Source organism: Anneissia japonica, unplaced genomic scaffold, assembly GCF_011630105.1.
Source record: "Anneissia japonica isolate Jap-2015-1 unplaced genomic scaffold, ASM1163010v1 scaffold3320_len250348_cov120, whole genome shotgun sequence".
Taxonomy (NCBI): domain Eukaryota; kingdom Metazoa; phylum Echinodermata; class Crinoidea; order Comatulida; family Comatulidae; genus Anneissia; species Anneissia japonica.
The window spans coordinates 83088-109351 of record NW_022738782.1 but is presented as its reverse complement, the minus strand read 5'-3'; the positions used below and the strand labels follow the sequence as shown (position 1 = coordinate 109351).

The window sequence follows — 26264 nt, the reverse complement described above, 5'->3', positions numbered from 1 at the left end:
AGGTGATGGTGGTGATTTTCAGTGACTTGGGGGTTGCTGTGTGAAGTACTTTGGTGTTCCCATATGGTAACGGTGTTCTATGCCAGAGTAGTGTCCATTGTAAAAATTACCAAATCTATATAAAAAAAAAAAATTAACGAAATAAACACATGTCATTATCACTGCCATGATCTTATACTATTATATTTATATACTATATATATTTTGAGCTGTTGCATAGTTGCATGTACTGTACAATGCATTCTGAATCATCAAAAACAGACTCGCGTTGTTGCCTACACCTATATGTCAAGATTTCCAAAATGTATATTTACTTAGCTTTATGCAACTTAGCTTTATGCAACATGTGACGTAATTTACATCAACATACACATGTTAAACAGTATGTGCAACTGCGCAACAGCTCTGTGCTGTTGCATAGTTGCTTGTACTGTACAATGCATTCTGAATCACCAAAAATAGACTTAAGACTCGCATTATAGCATACACCTATATGTCAAGGTTTCCAAAATGTACATTGACTGAATTAATGAGTCACTTTAAAAGTAATTCAAAACTAATATGATTTGAAGCTTCTTACCTAGCTGGAAAATGCAGAGAGGGATCCACTTTCTTTTTGTCTATGACAACCAGATCGTTATCTTGGAGTGATCCTTTTTCCGGGATGTGGAATTTAGCGAGCTGAACTTCTGTGTCGCTTAGTTCTCCATGCGATATACGGGCATATCCGACTCTAAAGTAAAGTAATCATAAGTTATTAATAAATAAACCTTTAAAAATTTTCATTTTTTTTATAGAGAAAAATTGCAACTAGGCCCAACTACTTTTCTATCTGCCTTTTAAGTCTTCAATGTATTAATCTTTTTGCTTGTGTTTCTAATTTGCAAAAATGCATTTGCTGTTTTATAAAATTAGGCTTTATGAGTCATCCAGACATTTAAGTTTAGTTTAGTTTTTTCACTGGTTTTTTCATCATTTTAATGTATCTTCAATCTTGAAATCACTCAATCTAACCAAGGTAAACTTATTCACTCTAATCTCATTGCTAGTAGGCATGTCCACCAAAAAGGAAAACAACCCATTTAAAAATGAGTGATGTGATTTTTAGAACTAAGTATCAACTTGGGAGATGGCCCCAAACCCAAACGTATGTAGCTTGAGGCCTAAATCATTGATCACTTGTCTAGACATCTGCCTTAAACCAGCTCTTAAAACATCCGATTTTTTTTTTTTTTTTTTTTTTTTTTTTTTTTTTTTTTTTTTTTGAAAATTTTTTTTTAAAAGCATATTTAGCTACTGCTTTAAAAAAGGAAACATCCATCCATTAGTCAATTGATTTAGAATTTAGAGTAGCTTAACAAATAAATACTACTTTCTTTCCCACGATTCCAATCATGGTTGTCAGAAGTGATGGATCCATTAAATTGGGGTGAGAATAAAACAACAATAAATTAAAAAGTATTAAAAGTATTTACCTTTTAAGGCGATTGTAGAAAATATACTGGCAAAATCTTTCATTATCAGATGAATCAATATCCTTAAAAAAACAATGAAAATAATGATTATATACATTAATAAACATTTTATACATATTTCAGACCTGCCAAGTCTCACGCATCTCGCAGAAGTCTCACGCATTTAACTTAGACCTTACGCAAGGCCTATATTCTCACATTTTAATGTGCTATTTTCTCAAAACAAGCATGTAACATGTACAAACAAGAATCTCGGCGCTAGCTATCCTGTAGTGATGGTCACAGTGTTCAACGCCACTTCAGCAGAAACTCAAGAAAACTAAATGATATATCAAAGTGGGACTTTGTATCAAAGTATTCACTGTAAAAGGTTTATGTTATATTGAGGCTTGACTGTATTTTCCTTAAGGTTTGTGACCTCATGCATAATTTTCAAAAAATGCCCAATCTCAAGCAAATCCAAGAAGAAATCTAAAGCAAGCCAGTGTGAGACCCTTGACAGCTCTGATATTTACATTTGCATTTTAACATTTACATTATTTGCATTTGATTATATAAATTTGGAGACTGCAATTCCCAATAAACTGATCATTAGATGCAACAATATGGTAATGTCCCAACAGTGAATCGAGCAGGTGTTCAAGTGTTTGATGATCCAAAACAAGGTGAATCGCTGCATGTCCTTGGTATTGTGATTATCATTATACTGATGGTATACATAATTCTATAACTGGATATTATCATTATGTTTCAGACAAATGCTAACTAGATACATGAACGTTGCAATATTCTGGTTCGTATTATCGTACTACCTGTAACTGTAAGTATTTTACTATTCATGTATACATTACAACATTGTGAAATGATTTTGTGTTATAATGTTTTGTGCTAGCTAGTAACACTATTTTCAAATAATTTTGTATATCATTTTTGACTATCAGTTATTTTAATATTCTAATTTCTTAAATTCTATCTCGATGTTAGGCGCTTTGTATCTTTAAGATAAAGCACTATATAAATCATTATTATATATAATTAAATGCAATTAATTATTCATGCATTATTAAACCTGAATCAATAGTATTAAAAATATATATATATATATATATATATATATATTTTATGATTGTTGTAACTAAATATTTTTAAATAATAATTATAGTACTGTATACCATAAGAAGTAATATTAAATCATTATCAATATCTAAAATTGTTATATTATATGATAACATTGTTATGACATATTAGTACTGTATATTATGTATATCATTATTTTTATTATTATGTTTTAATTATCCTACTAACTTAATACTCACCTTCAGTTTACCAAAATATCGTAACCGGTTGTAATCACGACTATCTGGTTTGGACACAATGTAACCCATGAATACGATTGGTCGTGTACTAGAGAGGAAAGACAGACACTGAATCATTGAAAAACGCCATAGAAAATATTGAACTAGATTTATTCAGTGGGAACACTAAGGAAAACCCACAAAGGTCCGAAGACATATTTCTAGTGCGGTGATAGTGTGGTGATTGGGCAGTACACAGAGAAACAATCCCTTACTCTTTTCCTAAAGAGTGTACTATATTCTTTAACATGCACATGGGCTTTATTTCAACGGCTTAAACTCTTCTGAAAGATATCATTGAGCCCTCACACTTCACATTCAGGCTCCGCCATCAACCTCCCCCACCCCCCATTTCAATACCCCTAAATATACCACTGTTGTGTTGCAATATAATGGACCTTTATGGGATTGTGCCCACCTCCCTGATGTTGTTGCTAATTTTCCATAAAACCATACCCTCTACATTTTAAACTGCCTGTCGTCGGACTGTTTGGAGAAGGAGGAAAAACAAATTTTACCTGACTCCGGTGATATTGGCCAGGTACTCAGCTTGCAATTTACGATCCTCATCATCTCTGCTGTAGTTTTTAAAAGATAAAAGAAAATGCACATGAATATCTTTGTTGTGAAATGTTGGTTGAAAATACATTTTTAAACATTTCAAAATTCTACCATTTTAACATTCTCCCAATAATTTTAGATAATACTCGTCAATATATTCCTTATTTTTTTCTTTTATTTTTTTATATATTTATTTTGATATTATATTTCATTTTTATATCCACTTCTATTAAATACATTAAAATTTACAAAAAATAAAACAATTAGGAATCAATTAGACTCAAACATGAGACTTCGACATTCCAAAAGTGGAACTAAATCACTGTAGAATGAGGGAACAAAACATATGCATACATAAAGTTAGTATACATATGAAACAAACAAAACTAGATGACACTCATTATAAACATTTCTAAAGCTAAACATAAAAAAATCATTCTGAATATACAATATGTCAAACATTAAAGATATAAAGTTCATAGTACTATAGGCAACTAATATTTAAACAAACATAGAAAGTGGCACAGTGATTTTGTGGTGGGAGTGTTTGCCTTCCATCCAAAGTGTTTGGTTCAATACTTCAAAAAGTCACAACTTTCCTCACGACAAAAGGAGCTCCATTCTTTCAAAGACTTAAGGCATGTTTATACTTGCAACGATAACGATAAGAAGCTAAAAAGTCATTGTTCATATAGAAAATATAAGAAATATGAGAAGTTTTTACACTAGGACGATTCATTCGATTACAACTTATCGTGTATACGATAACAAAATATTTTGACAAAACACGATAATTCGTTATTAGATCGTCCTAATGTAAAAACCTCTTTTATTTTCTATATGAACAATTGCTTTTTAGCTTGTTATCGCTATCGTTATCTTTGCAAGTGTAAACAGGCCTTTAATTTATGCTCCATTCAGATTATCACATTTTCTTTGACAAAAAAAAAGTGTATTCCCATATATAGTTATGACGTGCCTATATATGGTCATGATGTGATGTCATCATGACCATATTTAGGCATATCACATGTTTTTTGTCCAATGAAATTTCATAGTCTGGATTGGACTTTACGGTTATACATTGGAAATATCTAATAATCATCTTTGCTAGATGGCTTGTTAGAGAAGACGAACGAAAGGAAATTAAACGATTTCCCGTTAGCATATTAAGTGATTTTAATTACGGCCGGGCAGTGTCTCGATATTAACTGAACTCCTAACATACTGTAAAATCTGGTTAGCAGACATGAACAATCTGGTACATATATAATCATGGGACATGAATATTATAAAGCCGTCACCAGACCATCACATTTTATGTGACAAAAACACGCCTAACAATGGTCATGACATCACATCATGACCATATATAGACACATCATGACTATATACGGGTATAGCACAGTATTTTGTCAAAATAAAATTTGAATCTGGATGGGGATTAAAGCTGAAGAATATTTTTCTAACAGATCATTATTGATTTTTCTGCCTCATAGCAATTCCTTTGCAGCTGGATCTTAATCTAACCTTTCGGCCAGAACAACATATTCACATCAAAGAATAGTTTAATAATTAGTTTTGTGTATATGACATCTGTAATTAACATGTTTTTTTCTTCCATATCCGTTCACCCTATACATCTTCAAGTTCAGTTTTTTATAAATATTTATCCAAGTATGCTTGTAAGCAGATGTTGAATTTATAGTGCTAAAAATACAACAAAGGCACTTTTTTTTTCATTCTTTTTAAAATCGAATTTTCTAAATATTGTTGTCATGTTTTCATTATACAATCACCAAAATTGTTATGAGGGTTATTTTTAGGTATAGAATGGCTCAGCTGCAGGAGTAAGAATCAGAATGTCACTTTTATATTTTGTGGACAAAATTCTAGAACAGAGATTTGACGAATACAGGATGCTACAGTATTAGGATTTTCACCTATATTTTATTATTCATTTATAATTTGATATCGTTTTGGTGTTTATGCAGTTACACTACAGTATAAAACATACACAGTGGCACACTTATGGGATGTGCTGGGGCAAACGCCCACCCCCAAAACTATTCAGGGTGAAGTAGCTAAACATAACCTCCTTTTTGCAAGCTATTGCCCCTCTCATCTAATCATCGAGGGGCCCCCCCTCCACTTCACCTTCAACCACCCCCACCCCTCCAATTTTAAGAATCCTAAGTACGCCACTGAATATACATAACAAATTCAAGATAACAAAATATTGCAGTACTCGGGACGCAGACAAGAAGCATTGCAGAAGCCTAATTTATAGTAATAACCTTTATCAAATGATTTATTAATCGTTAAATTTGCCGCAGTATGTTCCTCGAAAAATTTCAGTGAAATAATAATGCAAATCACGAAGGATTAATACGGTATAGTATATTAATGCTTGTCTTTGTTTAATTGCAAAACTCGCAAGCTCCATACGGTTCTTGGATCTTGTAGTGCAGTTGGATCTTTGTATAAGGTGAGTTTTATATTTCTTTAAAATAACATAAATACAGTAGTGTCTGTATGACAAGAAAAATAAAGTTTAATAATAAATTTATCAGTATGTACAGTATAAAAGATGTACGAGATTTCGGTTGCAAAAAAGAATATTTTGTTCTTCACCAAACAACAGTCAATTTTTTTTTTTTTTTTTTTGGTGAAGTAAAGTTTAACCTACAATACAAAGACAAATTTCGGTGGGATCCTTCTGATGGTGAGCTGGTCTGCATACTGAGAGGAAATCCCTTGCTACTTTACTAAGAGTGTAACCACGTTAATAATATTCAGTGGTGGCGCTAGCCATGATTGGGGGGTGGGGGATTTGTAGGGGGAAGCTGGTTTCCGATTGGGGTTAAAAAAAAAAAATTCACCGGGAAGAAAAACAATTTGTGTCATTTTTTTCATTATAGTTTTGCCTACCATTAAATTTATTGAACGCAATATCAATAATAAATGTAAAATGAATAGAAATTTTTTATTATTTATGTCCCCCAAAATGCAATAAGATTAACATTGTTTTGTTTTAGGTCATTATATACAACAAATCTATTTCTTTCCGGCAAAATAATAGAAATTATACAACTTTTGACAATTATTATAAAGAAAATAAGTATTATATATTACATTGAGGAAAATATCTAAAAAAAGCATTGATTAAAAATGTATTAATCAAGGACCGATACAAATTTAGTTGCCATACATTAAACAAAAACGTTGTCTAAAATACCTGCCTTATTTAATATCCGAGTTTTGTTGTAAAATAGCAATGCAGCAAATTTTTAAAAAAAGTAAAATATGTTAAGAAATTTTAATGTTAAAAAAAAAGAAATTAAAAAATTTTGAATTTGTGTAAACCAGATGATTTAAGTCAAGTAATATTATTACTGTGTTATTATTTTAAAACATGCACATCAATCGAATAATGAACAAAGAATATTTTAGTTGAAGTATGTCTATTGATTTTATACAGTATATGCAATTTTTTTTATATCAAAATACATTCGAAACCAAAAGAAAGAACCCATTATTCAAAAGTTATGATGCGCCCAATTATAGAACACGGAAATAGCCAAATGTTTCACTCTCTGTGTTTAACAAAAAAACGCTTGTTTATGACTAGGATCAATGAATTTGCCTGTTGCGTCAAGACAGCCTGAGTGTTTAGGCTGGACAAATGCTGCCTAGTCGGTTGTCGTTTAAGGCATGCTAGGCATGCGCAATGGATAGTTTTTTAATGACCACACGCTCAGACAGCTACTGACAACCTGTAGACGGCTTCGTTTCGTAAACTGTTCAAAGAGAGCAAAAGTAGATCCGTTCAATCACGGTTGTGCCGCGCGACGCATTGTGTGCCCCGTTTTACAGCCACTTTTCAACTGTTACTTTTAACAACTTCAGTAAGTCCATCATTATTTATACAGTACCTATATTTTCAAACGAAACTTAATCTGAGTTGGTACTTAGATTAATTAGTATATTAATATTATTATTACTATTATTATTGCATTAAAACATAGATTATAGTGAAAACAATATATTAGTAGAGATGGAAGGTAAATAAAGTATACAATTTCTTTTAAATGTAACTATAAACAAATATAAACATGTATTTCTGGTTAGTTTATTTTCAATAAGCATGCTTTAGTAAATAGTTAATAGTAAAAAATTAAAAGGAAAACCAAGATTAAAGATGTGTTCCACAATCTGCATTCATACATTTTTTGTCATATCGTAAAGCAATCTTGCACAATGTTAAAAATGTCATTTTTAATTTTAAAGTGACAATTTAAAATAGATGATGTGTTTACAATCTGCATTTACACATTTTGTCATATGCTGAAGCTACCTTGCACACCCTATGTCACACCCTATGTCAAAAATGTCATTTTAAATTTCAAAGTGGCAATTTAGTAGACAATGTGTTTACAATTTGCATTTATACACTTTTATGTTAAAAATTTTATTTATAAAGTTTAAATTATCACTTTAAAAATGTCATTTTAAAGTGACAATTTGAAATAGACATAAAATATTGAGGTCAGGATGCATTGAATATTCACGCTAATGATGAATCATAATGGGAAATGTATGTAGAGCTTTGAATTATAAAAACATCCAAATTTCCAGAGAGTAAAACAAAACTTCCTACACACAATCGTATGTACACAAGATACTGTAGTCTTTCCAATGCAATATTGATTGAAAGTTGATTAAAATAGAACACGGTGTGTTCAGTTATCATTTTAAGGTGACAATTTAAAATTGACATAAAATGTTACGGTCAGGGTGCATGCACATGAATAATGAGTAATTATATTGAGAAATGTGTGTAGATCGAGTCTTAACTTATAAAAACATCCATAATTGAAGCATTACTAGAATGTGTGAAAAACTTCCTATACAGAGTCATACTGTACGCAAAATATAGTCAATTCAAATACAATATTGATTCGATTAATTAGAATAAACATAGTATGTTTAGTCATCTACTTACATATCATTTCCCATGTGGGTAGTCACAAAGTCGACAAGAGTACCGGAGATATTAAGCGTGGCACTGATGGCCGGCGCCAATTCCCCGTTGGGGGAGGGGAGCAAGTGGTGCGTTGAGTTCACGATGCGATGTTTAGATAGCAGAAGGTTTCTTGGGAAGTAAGAGAAAAAAGGAAACTAAGAATCAGGTGCAAATTAGCTAATTATCCTATTAAGTTTTACATTTTTTTTAAATAAAATGCTAAGCCTAGATTTTCCAAAGTAGAATGTTTCAACAGCTATTCCTAAATTCTAAATTTATAATTTATCCCCGTTCTCCTTAAACACAAAATTGGGTCAATTTTTTCGGGGTGTGCTTTATGCCAAGGTGAAATCCCTTTTTAATCAAATGGCATTTTTTGGCTTTGTATGCCCATTTCAAAGCTAATATTTGATGTTTTTTGGGGTCTTTTTTTAGAATATCAGGGGTTAAGGTAAGAAAATATATGTTTATGGCACCTCTAGATGGCCGGAAATGATTTTCTTTTTTTCCAGTTTTTAAAAAAATAATATTATGAATTTGATGAGACGGGTTATTTCTGGGAGATTCTTGCTTGGTTGCAGGAGTGAGGATTCGTCGTCCTGATTTTTGGAAGACCCCCCCCCCCCTCCGATATCCGGGAGACTTGGGAATCCTGGAAAGGCTACTTTATAAAATTGACAAAGTAGGAGGTGGGCTTTAATAAATAAATAACAAACTATGGTAAATGTCTCATGCTTTCCTCTTCAAATTTTCAATAAATATGTAAATGATTAATAAAAATGACACTGTGTCAATTTGAACCATAAAAAGAATAAATAATAATTACTTGAAGTATAATAAATCCTCAATTACCACAGACAGATGTTATAAATAGTTATTTGCATGTATTACAAATACCGAGATTACTCGTTATAAAGAGAAATTCAAAAGCAACGATGATGGCCATAAAAATTGATTATGAATTGAAGGAGAAAGGCTATATGCCAGGTTAACCATGCAGACTGTATTAATGTAAAATTTAGTTTAAACAGTAATAGTAATTTAGAAGTTGCTGACATCTGTTAAAACGAGCTAACAATGATTCAGGAATACTATTTAACACCTTACCAGGGCAGCACATGTTATCCAATCAATATTTTATAATTAAAATTTTCTAATTAAATATTTAAATCAAAAATGTTGCATTGTACATACACCCTGATGTGTTAGTCTTAGGCGGTAGAGGTCAAGTACAGGTGTGAAACTGTGATAAAAGGGAGAGACAGTGACTTTGTACTTGGTTTTCTTAGACTGGTTCTAAATAGATAATTGAAAATTCAATTACAATATCGTCAAAATAAAACATGCCATTCAAACTTTTAATTAAATACAATCAATAAACATTTATTTCAACCAATCAAATGAAAGGACATTCTCTAGCATCCATAAATGGGACTGATTAGAATGTCTTTCGGACGGACGACAATTATTGAGGATGGCCACTTTTACTGTGACGGCTCAGGACGGCTTGGCCTACGCAGCTCCATCTAGCCTAGTTGAGCCTGGTCCATTTTAGCCAATTCGTTATATTCTTCAAATCTTTCAAATGTTGCATTAAAACTAAAGCATATGTCTCTCCCTTTTATCACAATGTCACGCCTGTACTTGACCTCCACTTGACCTGTACTTGACCTCTACTGCCCAACACTAACACATAAGGGTGTACAATGCAACATTTTTGATTTAAATATTTAATTAGAAAATTATTTATTTATTAACTTTATATATTTATTTTTATTGTTGTTATTCTTTATTGTTACTCATTATTTGTCAGGTGAAACTTTTAATAATGTTTTACCACACCATGCTGTAAAGTGCATAGAGGTATTTTACATTAAGTCCTATATAAATTAACAATTATTATTATTATTATTATTATTATTATTATTATTATTATATTTTGGATGGCCTATTCGTTTTTTCTGTTTTTCTGGCTAAACCCCTCAGGTGCAGTAAACCTAGGCATATGCAGGAATTAATAAAGATTATTTTACTAATAATAATAAAAATAACAATAAATAATAAAATAAATTATATTAAAATTAATTAAAATAAATTAAATGACATAAATTAAATAAATATAATAATAGTAATATGACTGTCAAAGAAAATCTCTAAAAATGAAATTAAAGCATTGAATTGCCTATTATTGGATCAAATAATATATCACTTATCAAATAATATTATACAGATATGAAAAATGCTGTTTTTGCTAATTTACAAATGGTTTACCACAAAAATCTTTCAATTATACTAGCCAATCAGAGGGTCTTTGCAAAGGAATTATTTCTTATTCACCGAATAATTGGCTGAAAAATTGTTATCATTCTAATTAAACTTCAATATTAGTAAACAATTAAAATGTGTGGAATTGTATTTTCCTTTGAATAAATTCCTTAAAAAGTCAATTGTAAGGGAAGATGCTGATTTTTTTTTTGGAAAAATAAACAAAATTTAAAACATACCCCCAAGTGTGGTCCTTAGTTGATGGCCCAAAGTCCTGGTACATATGCAGTCGTTCAGATAAGAACATTGATATGTCGTTGTTGCCTAGAAACGGCCGAGACGCATCACTCTCCAACAGTGTTATAACATCCGCATCTAATTTAAAAAAAAAACTGTTGTACGCCCATATATAGTCATGATGTGCCTATATATGTTAATGGTGTGATGTCATCATGACCATATTTAGACATATCAAATTTTTTTTCCAATAAAATTTGGTAGCCTGGCTTTAAATTTTAGGTATGCTTTTTAACAATAAAGACTAAATCCTTAACTCTAATACTCTGAATGTTCCATAAAACAGAGTTGTGTATCGATAATCTCCAAGATTCAGTCAAAGTACCTCGATGAATCTTTTCTATTGCGCCCTCGACTTTATGAAATATTTTAATATGATTGACAACCACGAATGAATAGTGTACTAAACTAGTGTCACATTTTCAAATCTTTTTACTTGGCCTATTCTTAGCTAATTAAAAGTTTTTTTGGTTTTTTTTAATTAGGTCATATTAACTCAATTGTTTATCACAAAGCTCTCCTGTTTCCATTTAAACCTAATGCAGAATGTGGGTTTTTTTTTTTTTTATGTTTTAATAAAAATATGTTTATAGTCACTGGGTTTTAAATGTCAGTCACAGGGCTCTCTTCACTTTAGAATTACAGTGTGTCAACACACAACATGTTGTAGTCTATCAGAGAAGAGCGAGTTATATATTTTTTACCTAATTTTTTTACTACCTTTTTAGGTGAAAAAAACGTGCATGGGTTTAAGTTTTCAGACAAACATTTAAATTAATTTGGCCTTATAATTAATTAATAATTAGTATTAATTATAGTCCTAATCTGATAAGATAAGGTGGTGATCTATTTCCAGCAGCCATCTTGTATAAGTGTTAATACACACCCTCTGCATAATTAGTTATGATTAACTTATTATTGTAATAATGAGTGTACAGCTCAGAATATGCAAATAAGCATGTCTAAGACAGCATCAAGGCATGGAGACTATCATTCACACCTCAGGCCAGCTGAACACCATGCTGCGTCATGTCCACACAAGACCAAATTTAATTAAAGATCAGGGATGTGATTTCGAAATTATAGTTGGCTTTCCAATTTGAGACTACTTCTGGACCACGAAAATGTGGGGTGGTCTCGGGGTAGGGACTCTAATACCTTAGTGATAAAAGATTGTTTGCTGGTATCAAATTTGATGTTTGATTTGATTGGAGAGCAGACTGCATAGGTCATAACCATTGCTATTTTTTAATTGGACTATCCAACCTTCAAAAATTAAAACAAAAAAAAATGAAAAATGAGAAGATGACTCATCAAAAGAAATTATGATTTTTACAGCCTATTTATTTATTATTTATTTATTTATTAGTATTTATATAGTAAAAATACAGTAGTATAAAATGATTAATTAGTTGTAGGAGCGTGTGGTACAGTGTGTATAGCGTGTCGGACTCTGATCATCAGATCGGGTAGTTAGAGACCGATGCTCGTCGCACTACTTGTGTCCTTGGGCAAGACACTTTACTTATGTTTGCCTCTCGCCACCCAGAAGTATAAATCGGGGGAGTCATGCTGTTAACCAGCTCGTTGGTGACCATTCCAGGACTGTTCCAGTCAATTAATAGCAAACAGCTTGATTATATGCGATTATTCGCTACATCACACGCAAGAAGAAGAACAACTAATTAGTTAATTAGTAAGATAGAGATAAAACATTACCTGTTTCATTAAGGAGTTTGGCAACTCTTTCAAAGCTAGGTCTGCCCTCGTTGTCATACATAAAGTGTGCTGTGAAGATCAGCGTTGAGAACTCTCTTGGGTTAGCATTGCTGGGAGTTGGGGGGCTCATGTTGCGTCCACGGTACACAAAACCACCAATTCCAGTGCATAACAATAATATTAAGACTAATATATAGAAAAAAAAATTAATGAATTAAAGATGTGCTGTGTAACATCATAGAGCTAAAAAAAAAAACATTGAAAAATTAAATTCTATTTTGACTTGCTAAATTTGAGTAAGCCTAATATTACAATTGAAAATTTGAATGAAAAAAAAACTGTCTCTATCAACTAATAGACATGTAATCAATAAACTTTCCCATATTGTTTTACATAGGCTCTTAAATTGGTTGATGCGACAATCAATTTAAGGACTATTGAAGTAAAATACCTTACATAAGTAAAAAAATGTATTTTTTTTTATTATTTTTGGGGAGTAGGGGACTGTCTCCCGGTGTACAGATTCATTAATTACTAGGAAGAGCCCAAGAATTCCATTATCCTTCTTTAAACCATAGCCTCTTCAGTAGATATCTACTGCTCTTCTTCAAGGTCTACAGTGCTGGGCAATCACTGATACGACAGTCGTATGACCGTCAGCCGACGAATCCAACTTCGTTCCTTGTGAGCGTTAGATAACGCGAAACCGTCTGCTGATTGTCGATAATAGTCTCAACGGATCACCATTAAAAAATGATCTGTTGCGCCCACGTCGTGGGGTTGCATTCTCCGCAGAATCGCGTCGCCAACGGCCATCGGGCACAGTGAGCATCCGGCTTAAATCTCATATTGAGGCGATGAAGTTGATTTAGTCGTGACAAAAAAATCCGACTGTCACAGGAATTGAACCCAGGACCCTGGGGATTGGAAGGCAATGATAACCACTAAAGCTATTCAACTCTTCTCTATTTCAAAGCAAACAGATCTAATCCAATCAATATAATCAGTGAAGGAAAACTAAATTGACAGCACTTGAGTGCAAGATTCAAAACAGGAAATTTCTTAATTTGCTGAAATTCTAAACAAAGGTATTTTTACTCTGACTTTTTATATTGTGAATGTGGTATGGATTTTACTTGAGATGACTTGTAGGCCTACTATACTCCGAGTAATTAAGAGTTCAAAGCAGATTCATGAAAGATAACCTCCAATTAATGACCACATTTATACATTTCCAAATGAATGCCTACCTTATATCTTTTTATTAATATTTTGTTGTAATTTAAAGACCAAAGCTGCTATAAAAGACTATTCTGGTTCCAAAAATGGTCTTCATTTGGAGGGAGACCTGTAATATTGAAAACCTTAAAGCGAATTCAATTTGAATGCCTGTGAAATGGCAACTTTATAGAGGAAACCGGAGTAACTTACGAATCTTGACGTCAGCATGTACTGCGTACGGTCCAGTCCCATCCACATTACGGAACGCCATGTGCTTACTTGTAAACTTAGCATTGTTTCTACCTGCTCCTGTCAGCAGCGCGAATCCGATGTAGAGTACAATAAATACAATGAGATAGAATGTGCCTTCCCTAGCAAGAAATACATAAAACATAAAGTAGATAAAGTTTTCTGTTTCAGTGTTTGTTTCAGCACTTAAAATTTGATTTTGAATATTTATTTACTGTGTTAAAGAGGCATCAGCCCAGAAGCCAAAAGGTTAGCAGCAGGGGTGAATCCAGCAATTTGCCGACAGGGGATCCAACAAGTCTAGCGTGAGTACGAACCAAGGGATTAATGAGGAAAGATTTCATGATCTAGAGAATGGTACAACATTTTGTGCTCTTAGACCACTATATTATGGATTGGCAATCACACAACAAATTTCTATTCTTAATCTGACATCCTGACGATTAGGGGTCCATGTTTGTCGGCCAGAGGAATACCGTACAGTTCAACTTGCCTAAGTCGAATCCAAAATGCCATTGAAATATTGTTCGGACTTAGATAAAATTCGATTTACAGATTGTTAATTAATGGAAAACACAACAATTTGGCTTATAAAATAAGATCAAATTAGAAATTATTCGACTTAGGTAAGTTTAACTGTATTTCCCATCCCCCCGACCCTGCAAGTACCGCCGATGGTTGACACCTTTGCTGTTTGTCATTTATACTGTAGTTACATAACAGCTAGTCGACACCTTGAGCGCTTTGAGAACTTTTCAGTATAAATCGCTATATAAATTTAAATTACACTACATTGCATAAAAACACTGAATATTAGCCTAATATAAGCAGCTCACTGACCTAGTTAACCAGCCCCCAGGCACGAAGTTATATGCCACAGTCCAGACAGAAAAGAGCATCTCAAAAAGATAAATCCCCATTGCAAGTGTTAGAGTCTTAACTGGTGGACAGCTAGTCAGGCGGTCGCTCATTTCCGGCCAGATGGACATGGTGTACAATGCGACGAGGAGACCGAACGCAAATGCCGTGTACGCAGAGAAGTAAAACAAGAGGAGGGTACAATGTCCGCCGACGAACCACGTCCAAAGAAAGTGGGTTGATAAGCCGGGCTTCGACGAAATCATTAAACCGGTTACAAGTTCTATATAGACAGCACAACTGAAAAAAAAATGTTATATTTAGTACATTCTATTAGCCAATAAAAGTGTCGGTTCGTGCTAGGCCTGGCCGCTGTCAGCCTATCGGCGCTCTATTGCAGGGGCTAGCTAGGCCTAAGTATTAGAGAGTGACACCCAATCTAGTTTACAAATTTTTCAATTTACGAACACCCCTTGGTACCAAGGGGTACATAAAATGGACGTTTTACTATATAAGCTTTGAATGAACATATTTGAGGTTTGCCATCCCAAAAACCAGCGTACAGTTGCTAAATGTTATACTGAGTAATTAACATAAAAATGTGACAGTATTGTATATTTTTGTACAGAGAAGCTGTAATACACTAAATGACTTATTAATATCATTTTTAAGCTTATAACGTGAAGAATATGGATACATTAAAAAACGTCAATTTTTTTCTTGCTTTGGTCTACCGATGCTGGTTTTGGCATGTCAAGCCCTATTTATAAATGCCCCTACAGAGTTGAAATTTCCTCAAAATGAACCATCACCAAATAGCTGCTGTGGGCTATGGGTTTAATACAGCAAAAATCAACAGTTTTTATTGTTTTCTTCAGAGTGGAGTTGAATAGCTTGGTGGTTAAGATGCTTGCCTTCCAATCCCAGGGTCCTGGGTTCAATTCCTGCCAGTTGCAGATTTTTTTCTCACGACATAAACAACTCCACTCCCTAAATCTCATATTGAGATTTAGTTTGTGTAAAGCATCGTGTGTGTATGTTTGTCTTGTGTAAGGGATTGTCACCTACAAGTAGGACAGTGATATATATTCGCTAATGGTAATCCTTGGCACATGTGTTGTGTGCCTAAAGAAAGAATAATAATAATAATTTTCTATGGACGCCTGGGTTAGGCAAACTCGACAGCAAAAAGTTTCCTGTCGATCCTCATATTTTTACCACAGCAGTGGAAGTCTCTTTCTGCAGCACTGCTGTCTGTACCTGGAAATTCAAAACCATGTAAAAATTTACAGCTTTGATACCTGAATGGATTGGGACTAGGCCCGGTGAACGGATGTCCAATGCCTAGCCATCTACATAACACTGCTACATCCCCAAATAAACAATGAGTGAAGAACAATAAACTTCCAAAACCAGTGGCCATTTTCTTCCAATGAGGGGAGACTTTTGTATTAGGCTTAGCTTCAGGTAGCGGATATTCAACTGAATAAAAAAAAAAAAGTAAAAAACATTTAACTTATAAGTAAATTGTAGTTTGATGTGTGCAAAAAAATCATTGGAGTAAAGGATTTTTCCTACTAATTGTAAACAAAAATTTACAAAAGATTTGCAAGTTTTTTCGCAAGTATTTAGGATGGTACTTAGTATTCAGTACAAAAACACATCAGGTATTGAAAACATCATTCTTACAACAAATTGTACCGTACTCGCGCGCATAAGTGCCCCGTTTGAATAAGCGCCCTCTGAAATAACCGCCCCTCCTAACGTGAAAATTTAAGCGTCCCGTTTGAATAAGTGCCCCTTCTAATTTGAATAAGCACCCCCTCAATAATATCATAAGATTTTTTTTTTAGCAAGTCAATAATCCAATCAATTCTGGGAATGTGGTTTTGGTATGATTTGAGCTCCAGAGTAGAATCACATTATTCTTTAGGTTAATATCAAAATGAGGATATTTCTCTCGGACAGATGAGAGCTCCGATCCCTACACAGACAGTATATTTCCAACTTTCCTCTTACATATTTGTCAGCCGAGGGCCAACAAGCTAACCACTACCCACAACCACTAATTGCATCTGCTATTTTGCTGTTATGTAAATACTCACAGCATTCTTGTCATGAGCCATGTTCTCTGGACGATTATCTTTTCCGCCTAACCACCATTCATCCTTATATAATCTTTTTTCATTCAAAAAGTGCCTCTTGAATTTAGTAAGTTCATAAGAACCCCTCGATTTTTATCTATTTCCATAAGCGCCCCCTCAATTTCCACTCTGTTTTCATAAGCGCCCTGTTTAAATAAGCGCCCCGTTTGAATAAGTGCAAAAAATATTTTAAGCGCCCGGGTGCTTATTCGCGCGAGTACGGTATCTCTTATACAAAACTACAGTTACAAATACATTTGATTCCTTTTTTTCTATTTTATGAGACAAACATTGCTTATAACATAATAAATATAAAATAATATTAGCTATTAATAATAATGCACAAACAGTAATTAACAATTTAAGTAACTTATGTTATCCTCAGCGCCATATGGGTTTGACCTTACCTGCCATGAATCGGTCAATTGTCGCAATAATACCGATGGAAATGACAACGTTATTTGAGAATGCATCGCTCCACGCAGGAGTAATTGAAACGAACCAAATCCTGGATGCTAGTAGTGCTATAAAACCAAGCATATGTCCCCAGAATGATATGCATCTGAAAAAAGAAGATAGGAAAATTATTACACTTATTTTAAAGTGAATTAGTGAATATCACAAGATTTTTTTTTTTACTAATGGGCCTCTATTTATTTAAAGTAATTTATCCTGTATCATGTACTCATTGGTTCTAAATTATAGTAAATAATTTTTGTAATACTAGTATGAAAGCTCAACTGTGTTGGTAATAATGGTAAGGCCTGAAAAAATAAATTGTTTGTTTGCCCTTTTTTTTTTTTGGATGATAAAAAAAATAAAAAAATAAAAATAGTTTTTTTTGTGTCTTTTTTTAAAGATACCCATCAGATAGAATAAAAATAAACCACAGAGGCCTAGAATGGCAATATTTTACATCATACATAAAGTGGGTAGAGGTGGGTGGAGGAGGGCAAACAATTTTTTTTTTGGCCTAATACCAATACGATTATACTTTTTGTGTTGTGAGCATAAATTTAAAATTGATATTACTTAGTAAAATAATTATTTAAAATTTGTAAATAATGGCTGAAAATTATTTTTTTTTTAAAAGTATTATGCATACACCAGTGAATTTTTTTAAGCAATCAATCAATCAATTTATCAAACAATTATTCAATTAATCAATCAATCATTCAATCGATCAGCCCACCAATCAATGGAACAATAAATCTATCAATAAATTAATTAATCAATCACCACCTAAAATGTTAGAATTATATCTTTAAACTATTTTAACTTCATGCTTTTGACAAGCCAAACCAGTCACTCGTCGCAAATCGTGTTTCAGAGCAAATGTCCAAAACATGCTGGAATATCAAATTTAAAAAAATCTATTTTATTGCACTAAACTAACCTTTATATATCTACACATCATCCTATGCTGTTATTTTCCCCATTTTCTTGGTTAAAACAACATTTTTTAAGGATTTAAAGATAGTTTCTGCATGAGAAAGGCCTGAAATCATAAACTTTGAAGGCTGATTTCTCATATATTGTTCTTTAAACAGCTGTGTGGTTAAACGCTTGTAATTTCGTACGGAAATTTCCGATTTGAATGATTTTTTTACCATTTTATAGCTATTATTTTACTCTCTAACACTGTATTAATAATTCAAAATCAATCTTTGCGACGAGTGACTAGTTTGGCTTGTCTTTGTCACATATTCACTTTTTAAAAGATTGTTTTGTATTAATTGATTTGCCTATACTGTAAAGCAAGACATTTTTCATATCTTTTTTTTCTAAAGATCGTCAGAGGAGGGTGGAAACAAAATTTTAATACAAATTTTTTTTTCTTATTTAGAAAATGGTTTTGCCAGAAACATCCAGACAGAGGAGAGAAAAAAAAAATGTTATTGTTGAATGTAAACCGTGTAATAATGAGGTAGTTAAATGCTTTAACTTTATATAATTAAGAAGAAATATACATATCTATTTTTGGAGATGTCAAGCCAGCGGTGGGCATAATAAAGCATAAAGAAAAACTTTTTTTTTCTGGAATTTCTAGTTTTTCGCGGTGGGTATGCTAATTGGCCTAAAATAAAATTCTATTTTTGTTTGAAATCATCAATATTGGCGGGCAGCGAGGTTGTGAAACAAGGTACAAAAAACCCCTAAAAATGTTTAAAAAATACTATTTTATAAATAGTAAATAATTTTGTCTCATCTTGATGTTTCCCTTTGTAGTAAGTATCTTGATCTAAAATAGAGTTAATTCAAAGTAGCCGTCTGTTTAAAACATTAATTAACTATAATTTCAATAAATCTACATACTGTATGACAAATTATTAATTGATTAAGGTACCAGTGCTGGTTTTTCCAGATGTCCTTTGTTTGCATAAATAATAATATAATGGTTGAAAGTCTGTCAGATATTAATTTTACCTTTGGTAAGCAGACTTGTGCCACCACGTTGCCAACACCAGCAACAATGCAAAAAAATTGCCTGCAGCTAGGATTTGCAATCGCAAAGACGTTGTTGGTGCTTGAAATGAGGCAAGAGACGCAACACATAGTAATCGCAGGATCAATATTCCTGTTTTACTTTGAATAATGTCCAGGAATTTTGTTGAGATACACAGAAGCGGGCTAAACCATACAAGTGAATATGCCTCGTATCCTGTGATCTCTAACTGGTTGAGAGGGTAATACCATACCATGGGGGCTAACCCATGAAATACAGTCCAAAATGTATATCCTGAAAAATAAAACAAATTAATTTGATTAGTAATTTCAATGATACTTTAATAGCTTTTTTTAACAAACTAGAATTTTGAAAGATTGTCAGAAGGAAGGGGGGTGGGGGGAAGAAGAGGAAGGGCATGGGAAAATTATATTATTATATTATTATTATTATTATTATTATTATTATTATTATTATCTTAATCTTATAGAAAATTGTTCTTCCAAAAGTATTTAGACAGAATGGGAAAAATAAAGTTATTAAAAATTGGTATTTAGTATCTATTCTAGGAAATGTTTACTTTTTCGGACATGCCAATGTGCACCAAGATTGCAAGACTGAATTTCAAAGTAGTAGAGTCAAGCAAGATTCAATACCTCTGATTTGTGTGAAATAATTGGAACAAGATCAATGGCAATTCTTCTCCACAAACAATGGCATGAAAACCCTAGGAATTTCCTTGAGTATTGTAATTGTATTGACATTGGAAAGGTTGGTCTTCCCAATTTGGCATATTCTACTGAGTGAGAAAACACCCTCTCATGAAAGACACCTCCAATTAAAGACCGCCTCCAAATTAAAAAGACCACTTTTCTGTGGTCCCAAATTAACAAATGCCTGTTGTACCTGCCATTTACTAGAGGCTGAGCTTTCCTGAGGAAAATATCAATAATATTAATAAAGTGATAATAAATACTAAATATCTAATTCCATTATGACCAAGCCTAGGCCTACAGTACTTAAGTAAGTAGGGTTTTCGGGCTAGTTTAGCCTACACTAATCGCAGAGGTGTTCTTTGTGAAAGAAAAACATGTGTTGTGGTGAGAGAACAACAGAAAACGATACCTACCGATCGCGGCCTCAGAAATGAGAGCTCTGATGAAGCTTCTTGGATGGCCGTAGAATTCTTTCTCTTCCTCCTCCTCTTCTTCGTCCCCTTTTTCTGCTGGAGCTGTATCATCTTCTTTCACTTCTTTTTTAGATTGCTCTATTTCAGTATTTTCTGTTTCTAACTCACTCTCTTTCATGCGAGTTGCCATCTTGGATAATGTATTAACGCCCTCGCCAAAAGAAAAATATCTTTTAGGCTTTTTACCAGTCACACATGCGATCGATATAATCTGTGAGAAACCATTCAACCGGTAATTCTTGTTGGTGCAGTCGAGCGTGAGAAGTTCATAGATCAGTAGGCAGATGTGTATCTTTTCCGTTATTTGTTCTTCGTAGGCCTAACCTACCCACTAAACGAAATGTTTGGCTGAATTGATATACCAAATACGTTCTAGGAAATTATTATGGCAAACTTTATTTCCCGTAGCTGTTTAAAAGGTAAGATATTTTAGGGCCTAGGCACGGCCTCCGTAGCCTGCTGTAGGCTAGGCAGAGAGGCTAGGCCTACCTAGTACACAAATTGATGATAAGATTAAGAATCTTACAGACTGACTCGATCGTGATCAATTCCCATTTCGGTCAGAAAAGGAAGATTCAAGCCTAGCTTATAGTTAGCCTATGGTAAGGAGGTTACAGGTACTTCTAACCTACTTTTACTTTTTTATGTTGATACTAGCTGGAGCAGATCTCGGCCGGCGCCCCCCCCCCCCCCCCCAGCAGATCTCGGCCGGCGCCCCCCCCCCCCTCTAAATCTACCCCCGATCAAGGTGTGCAGACAATGTTTACAGACAGGCAAGCAAGGAGGAATACCTCCTCCTTTCTCTTGGTTCAGGCAACGCTTGCCAACCTGGAACCGCATTATTATTAAATCAATTCATAACGTAAACGATAAGCCTACCTTTTTATACTACAGCATTGGTTTTGTTAACTTTAGTTTTTAAATCTGAACTCCCTTTCCCATCCTGTTTTTTTATATACGAAAAATGCCAATCATTCAAACATCCGCTTTCCTTTACGTTACTATTTGTTGTCATACCTTCTGTAAAGTAAAGTTTTCTTAATTCAATTGTGAGGATGATCCGTTAAATACCAGCTCATATTTCCATGAAAAATCGCCAGGAAAATAGGTGCACAGAATCGTAATTACTGCATAAAATAATACATTTTTTCATAATAAGTAATAAAATAATTTCGCAAAATCTGCCACGAAATCCGCCCTTAATTTCCAAAATGCACGGATGAATTTGTATGCCAAATTTTTGCGCGGAGGATACATTCCCAATGCATGCCTTACTTTAAATTATGGTTGTAATACATTTTAAACAACTTACATTAAACAACAACAACATAAAGAAGAATTGTATTATTACATTATAATTCAATTCAGTATTTATTTGCTCCAGGGATGAAAGTCATCAATGACGGGTTTTTATACAATATTCTATTTACAAAAATAATAATGATGAAATTTTGATAACAAATATAGAATATAAAAAAAATCATTCTTGGTCTGAATTTAGAAAAGAATAGATATTTTTTTTTTTATATTGGCCATGGCAAATTCAATTTGCTGAATGGTACAGTATGCCTATGTTGGAAGAATTTTAAACCATTTCAATGGGTACTAGGCCTATGTTGGAAGAATTTTAAACCATTTCCATGGTACTGTATTTTCAGTTCTATAGGAAATGTTTTGTTTTTGTTTTTTGAAGTGCACAGTGTTAAGTCTTTCTGTTAAAACATTCCTTTATGTACACTTTAGTTTTTTTTTTATTTGGTTGGACATAATTTCATAGTTTTTATCAACAAAGACTAAAACTTACAATATATAAAATGTACTAAAATATAAACATTTTTTCTACAAAGAGTTGGTGCATACAGTACTATACATTAAAACAATGTTATCGTAGGCTTACATTTTAAATTACAGTACAGTATTCAGGCATTCTTTACAAACAGTTAACAGCCAACAATTGGTAACCAATAAAAACTAGGGTACTGTATTATGAGTACGAACTTTCGTAACTAAACAATACGATACTGTGTTTTATTTAGAAAGTAAAGTATAATACATAACTCCAAGTATTGAAATGCACACCATCGTGTTGGTTTCAATATTTCAATATTAATTACTGTATATCTATACTAATTGCAGCCATGTTGTAAATTTCTTAATGTGTTCTGCCTATCAGTTTTGTATGTCAATATTCTTTGAGTAGTTTACAGTAGTTTGTAATCAATTTATTGATCTTGGCAACAATAGTCTATCTCTTTTTGTACGTAATCGACTATGGTGGCTCCTGCTGGCAACACCTACGTTTGAAATTATTCAGGGGATAATCCCTATCCTGGGGAATTCCTCACCGGTCTGGGAATTCCCCACCTTTTAGGGAATTTCCCACTTCTGCCAAGAAAACGTTGACATGTTTCTCTAGTTCTGTATTGAGATATGAATTTTATTCAACCACAATACATTAAGAAATGATTTAGAGAAAGCTGATAGAGAGAAGGAATATAGTGTAAAATACCCCATGAAGAGCCAAACTGTCCGTTGATATGTAGTTAGTTTATTTGATGAGGTTCTGTAATGTGTCCCCTAACCTAATTATGTCCCCCAACCTAACATGTCATACAGTAACCATAAAGATATGTGTAATTGTGCAAACTCATAAGGGATGATTACAAATTATGTCACTCATCTCAAAGACTACCTAACCATACTAGAAACAGTTGTAGCCGTAAATGATGTCATATCCTTCAGTAAAGTAATGTCTGTAAATGAACTTGTTGAAACACGTCGGAAGCTGAAACTGAATTCACAGTATAGGAACCAGAAATAGGCAATTATTATTGTAGTTGGCATCCTGTTTTAACCACAGGATTAAAATAATTTTTAAAGAAACATACCTGAAGACGTAATTGTAGGTCTGTATTTTGGAATACTTCTTGTGTACACTGTAGCCATGGTGCAGGTAAACATTTTTTTTTTTTTTTTTTTTTTTGCCAAAAAAATAATGGTTGTTTGTAGTCTTTAAACATCTTAAAATAGTATACTATACAGTATACCGTATTGTCTCTAATAAACGCCCCGGGGCGTTACATTTTTTCAAAGGTGGGGCATTTACTAGAAGTGAATTGTAAAATCAAAAATTACCAAAACAAGCTGCTTTAAACGGTCAATAAGTTCTTTATGTACAGTAGATGAACAAGAATGTGCAGGGTATCTCCAGGCCTCCTGCTATTTTGCTGTTCCTTCGTTTCTTGCTGGTTATTTGAACATCAATAATTCCTTGTGTTTCAAAAAGAAATGAAATATCTTCGAGTTCTCTTGGGGTAAATGTCCGACGATGCAGAGCGGTGCTTCTCCTTTCACAACAGCAATCGCGTGCTTGTCAAAAACATGTCGGCCTCATGAACTAGAACCGCACCACCGCACGTAAAACATCTGCCCTCAACTTGAAGAAACATTCTCACTACGGTATAGTCTTCATTGACCAGACACCTTGAATCAAATCAGCGTTGAACACGCGACACCTTAACAATACATGATTACCCGTCGTTTGCCGTCAGTTTGGTTGGTGAGTGAACCAGCCTTTATTTTTAACACCATTGAAAAAACCTTTTTCTTGCAACCGTTTTTAATTCCCATCAAATGTACGAAAATTACACCACCAGCCCGTAATTTGATATTTTTGACAAAAAGTGGAAACTTTTAAAATGAGTAAAACAGAATGTACCGGTAATGCTCTTCCTCATTGTAAGGTTTGAAATTTTGAAAATTGGGGGGGGGAGGGGGGGGGGGGGGGGGGAATTGGTGTTAACCGAGAATCGATCTCTGGTATGAAAATTTTAAATAAACCTAAAAAGTTGGGAGACGGGAGAGTTTGCAGGTAAAGGGCGCACCCATTCCCACCAATGAGTAAAAAGCGTCCTCAATGTTGAAACGTCCTGATAGGATTATTAAACGTCTTTCGAGGAGTCGAGTCATAAACGTAATTTATATTATACCTATTGTTTCGGGAGACTGGGAGATAGCATGTAAATTCGGGAGACTCCCAATTGAATCGGGAGGGTTGGAACCTTTGAAATGGTGTTGCGGTGAATTGAACTGTTCCCTATGATACTGCTTAAGTTAAAGTTCACACCATAATATGAAATTTTTAATTATTGACTGGTTGTCAATTCAAAGAGTAATGTATTAATACTGTAAGCAGTGAAAACTCTTCAAATTGATTGTTTAAAATTGAATAGCCTTATAAAAGCAATGAGTAATTTAGTTGGTTGTTTTTTAATTTATTATTTTGTAGTGGTACACACCAGAGCTATGAATACTCTGTTTTTCTGTAAATAAAACATCATTATTTATTTTGAAAAGTAGTTCAGGAGCTGTATTAATTCGTCAATGTACACAAATGAAAAAATGAGTACTGTAGTAATACTATATTGTAGCAATTTTTTGACTATTAACGATAGATTTTATTTCACAAGCTTTCACCCCAGTCAGAGTGGGGCTTCATCGCGTGAGTAAAGTGGTTCACAAGATACAGCAATATTCATGGACACCAAATAAATATGTCAGTACTTTATTATGAATAATAAATATTATAATTCTTGCATACCAGTGATATTTGTACTGCACCATGGTAGTAAATTAATGGCAAATTAAATATTGAATATGATCTTGACTGGATGGAAATGAAATATAGCTTCAGTACATTAGAATATTATTAGTAATGAGGCCAGCCCTGGAAAAAATATTGTTTTTGCCTTCGAATATGAAAATTGTTTGATAGAATGCCTCCATCACCAAATGTTATCTTTACACCATATTAAATTTAAACCCAACAGTTCATTTTTTTTATATAATTTTTTCCCCCAAATGCCTCTAGGTCTTTTATTTTTCCTCCAACCATCTGTCATGCGGTCATTCACTTAATGAGGCTTCAAAGCCACTAGATCTTTTTTTACATTTTGTTTTAATTTTATAATTTATAACTGAAATTTTAAGAACCTGAAACTGAAATGCATTTTACCAAGTTGAAAACTGCCATGTTTTTTTTTTCTCAAAAAAAACTACTGTAATACTATATTCTAATTTCCATAATTCATTCATTCAATATTTATATTTCATATTTTATCACTTTTAGAGTTAATGATAGGTACAGTACATATAAACGATGCTACTGTAATTTGAGTAAATATGGACAAAGTATATTAAAATTTACCACCCAGACGCCTGCACAAATTATATGGAAGAAATGCTGTATCGTAGCCATAGAGTTTAATGAGAATACTAGCGCTTTCTCCAATGCATTCAATGTAGATATTATACAATAAAAATGTAGAGAATTGCTGTTACAAGAAATTACTTTGTGTGCATTAATCTTTTGCATGAACCAGGGAACAGTTAAATTACTGTTCCCTGCATGAACATTCATGTTACATCCTTAAATTCTGATCAGTGTTTCTGTGTAGGCT

General features: G+C 33.2%; 2 protein-coding genes across 5 annotated transcripts in view; one reads left to right on the top strand and one right to left on the bottom strand.

The window, feature by feature from the left end:
• Positions 1 to 20992, bottom strand: part of LOC117117827 (PGAP2-interacting protein-like) — a 24244-nt gene extending 3252 nt beyond the window's left edge. Inside the window, exons 1-14 of one of the 3 annotated variants that reach the window (XM_033262297.1) lie at positions 20746 to 20992; positions 19598 to 19910; positions 17578 to 17732; positions 16328 to 16508; positions 15009 to 15326; positions 14130 to 14290; positions 12699 to 12884; positions 10922 to 11057; positions 8397 to 8546; positions 3349 to 3405; positions 2792 to 2879; positions 1476 to 1537; positions 581 to 733; positions 1 to 115 (exon numbers count right to left, since the gene is read on the bottom strand). In XM_033262297.1, the coding sequence (XP_033118188.1) occupies positions 19 to 115; positions 581 to 733; positions 1476 to 1537; positions 2792 to 2879; positions 3349 to 3405; positions 8397 to 8546; positions 10922 to 11057; positions 12699 to 12884; positions 14130 to 14290; positions 15009 to 15326; positions 16328 to 16508; positions 17578 to 17732; positions 19598 to 19910; positions 20746 to 20935 (2247 nt within the window). In that variant the 5' untranslated portion in view covers positions 20936 to 20992 and the 3' untranslated portion in view covers positions 1 to 18. Of the gene's footprint in view, positions 116 to 580; positions 734 to 1475; positions 1538 to 2791; positions 2880 to 3348; positions 3409 to 8396; positions 8547 to 10921; positions 11058 to 12698; positions 12885 to 14129; positions 14291 to 15008; positions 15327 to 16327; positions 16509 to 17577; positions 17733 to 19597; positions 19911 to 20745 lie in introns of all 3 variants that reach the window. The other 2 variants (XM_033262294.1, XM_033262296.1) reach the window with 2 other exon arrangements.
• Positions 20993 to 21062: 70 nt separating this feature from the next.
• Positions 21063 to 26264, top strand: part of LOC117117828 (alpha-N-acetylgalactosaminide alpha-2,6-sialyltransferase 6-like) — a 31417-nt gene continuing 26215 nt past the window's right edge. For both annotated transcript variants that reach the window (XR_004446953.1, XM_033262298.1), the window contains exon 1: positions 21063 to 21224. The gene's annotated coding sequence lies outside the window, so the exon portion shown is untranslated. The remainder of the gene's footprint in view (positions 21225 to 26264) is intronic.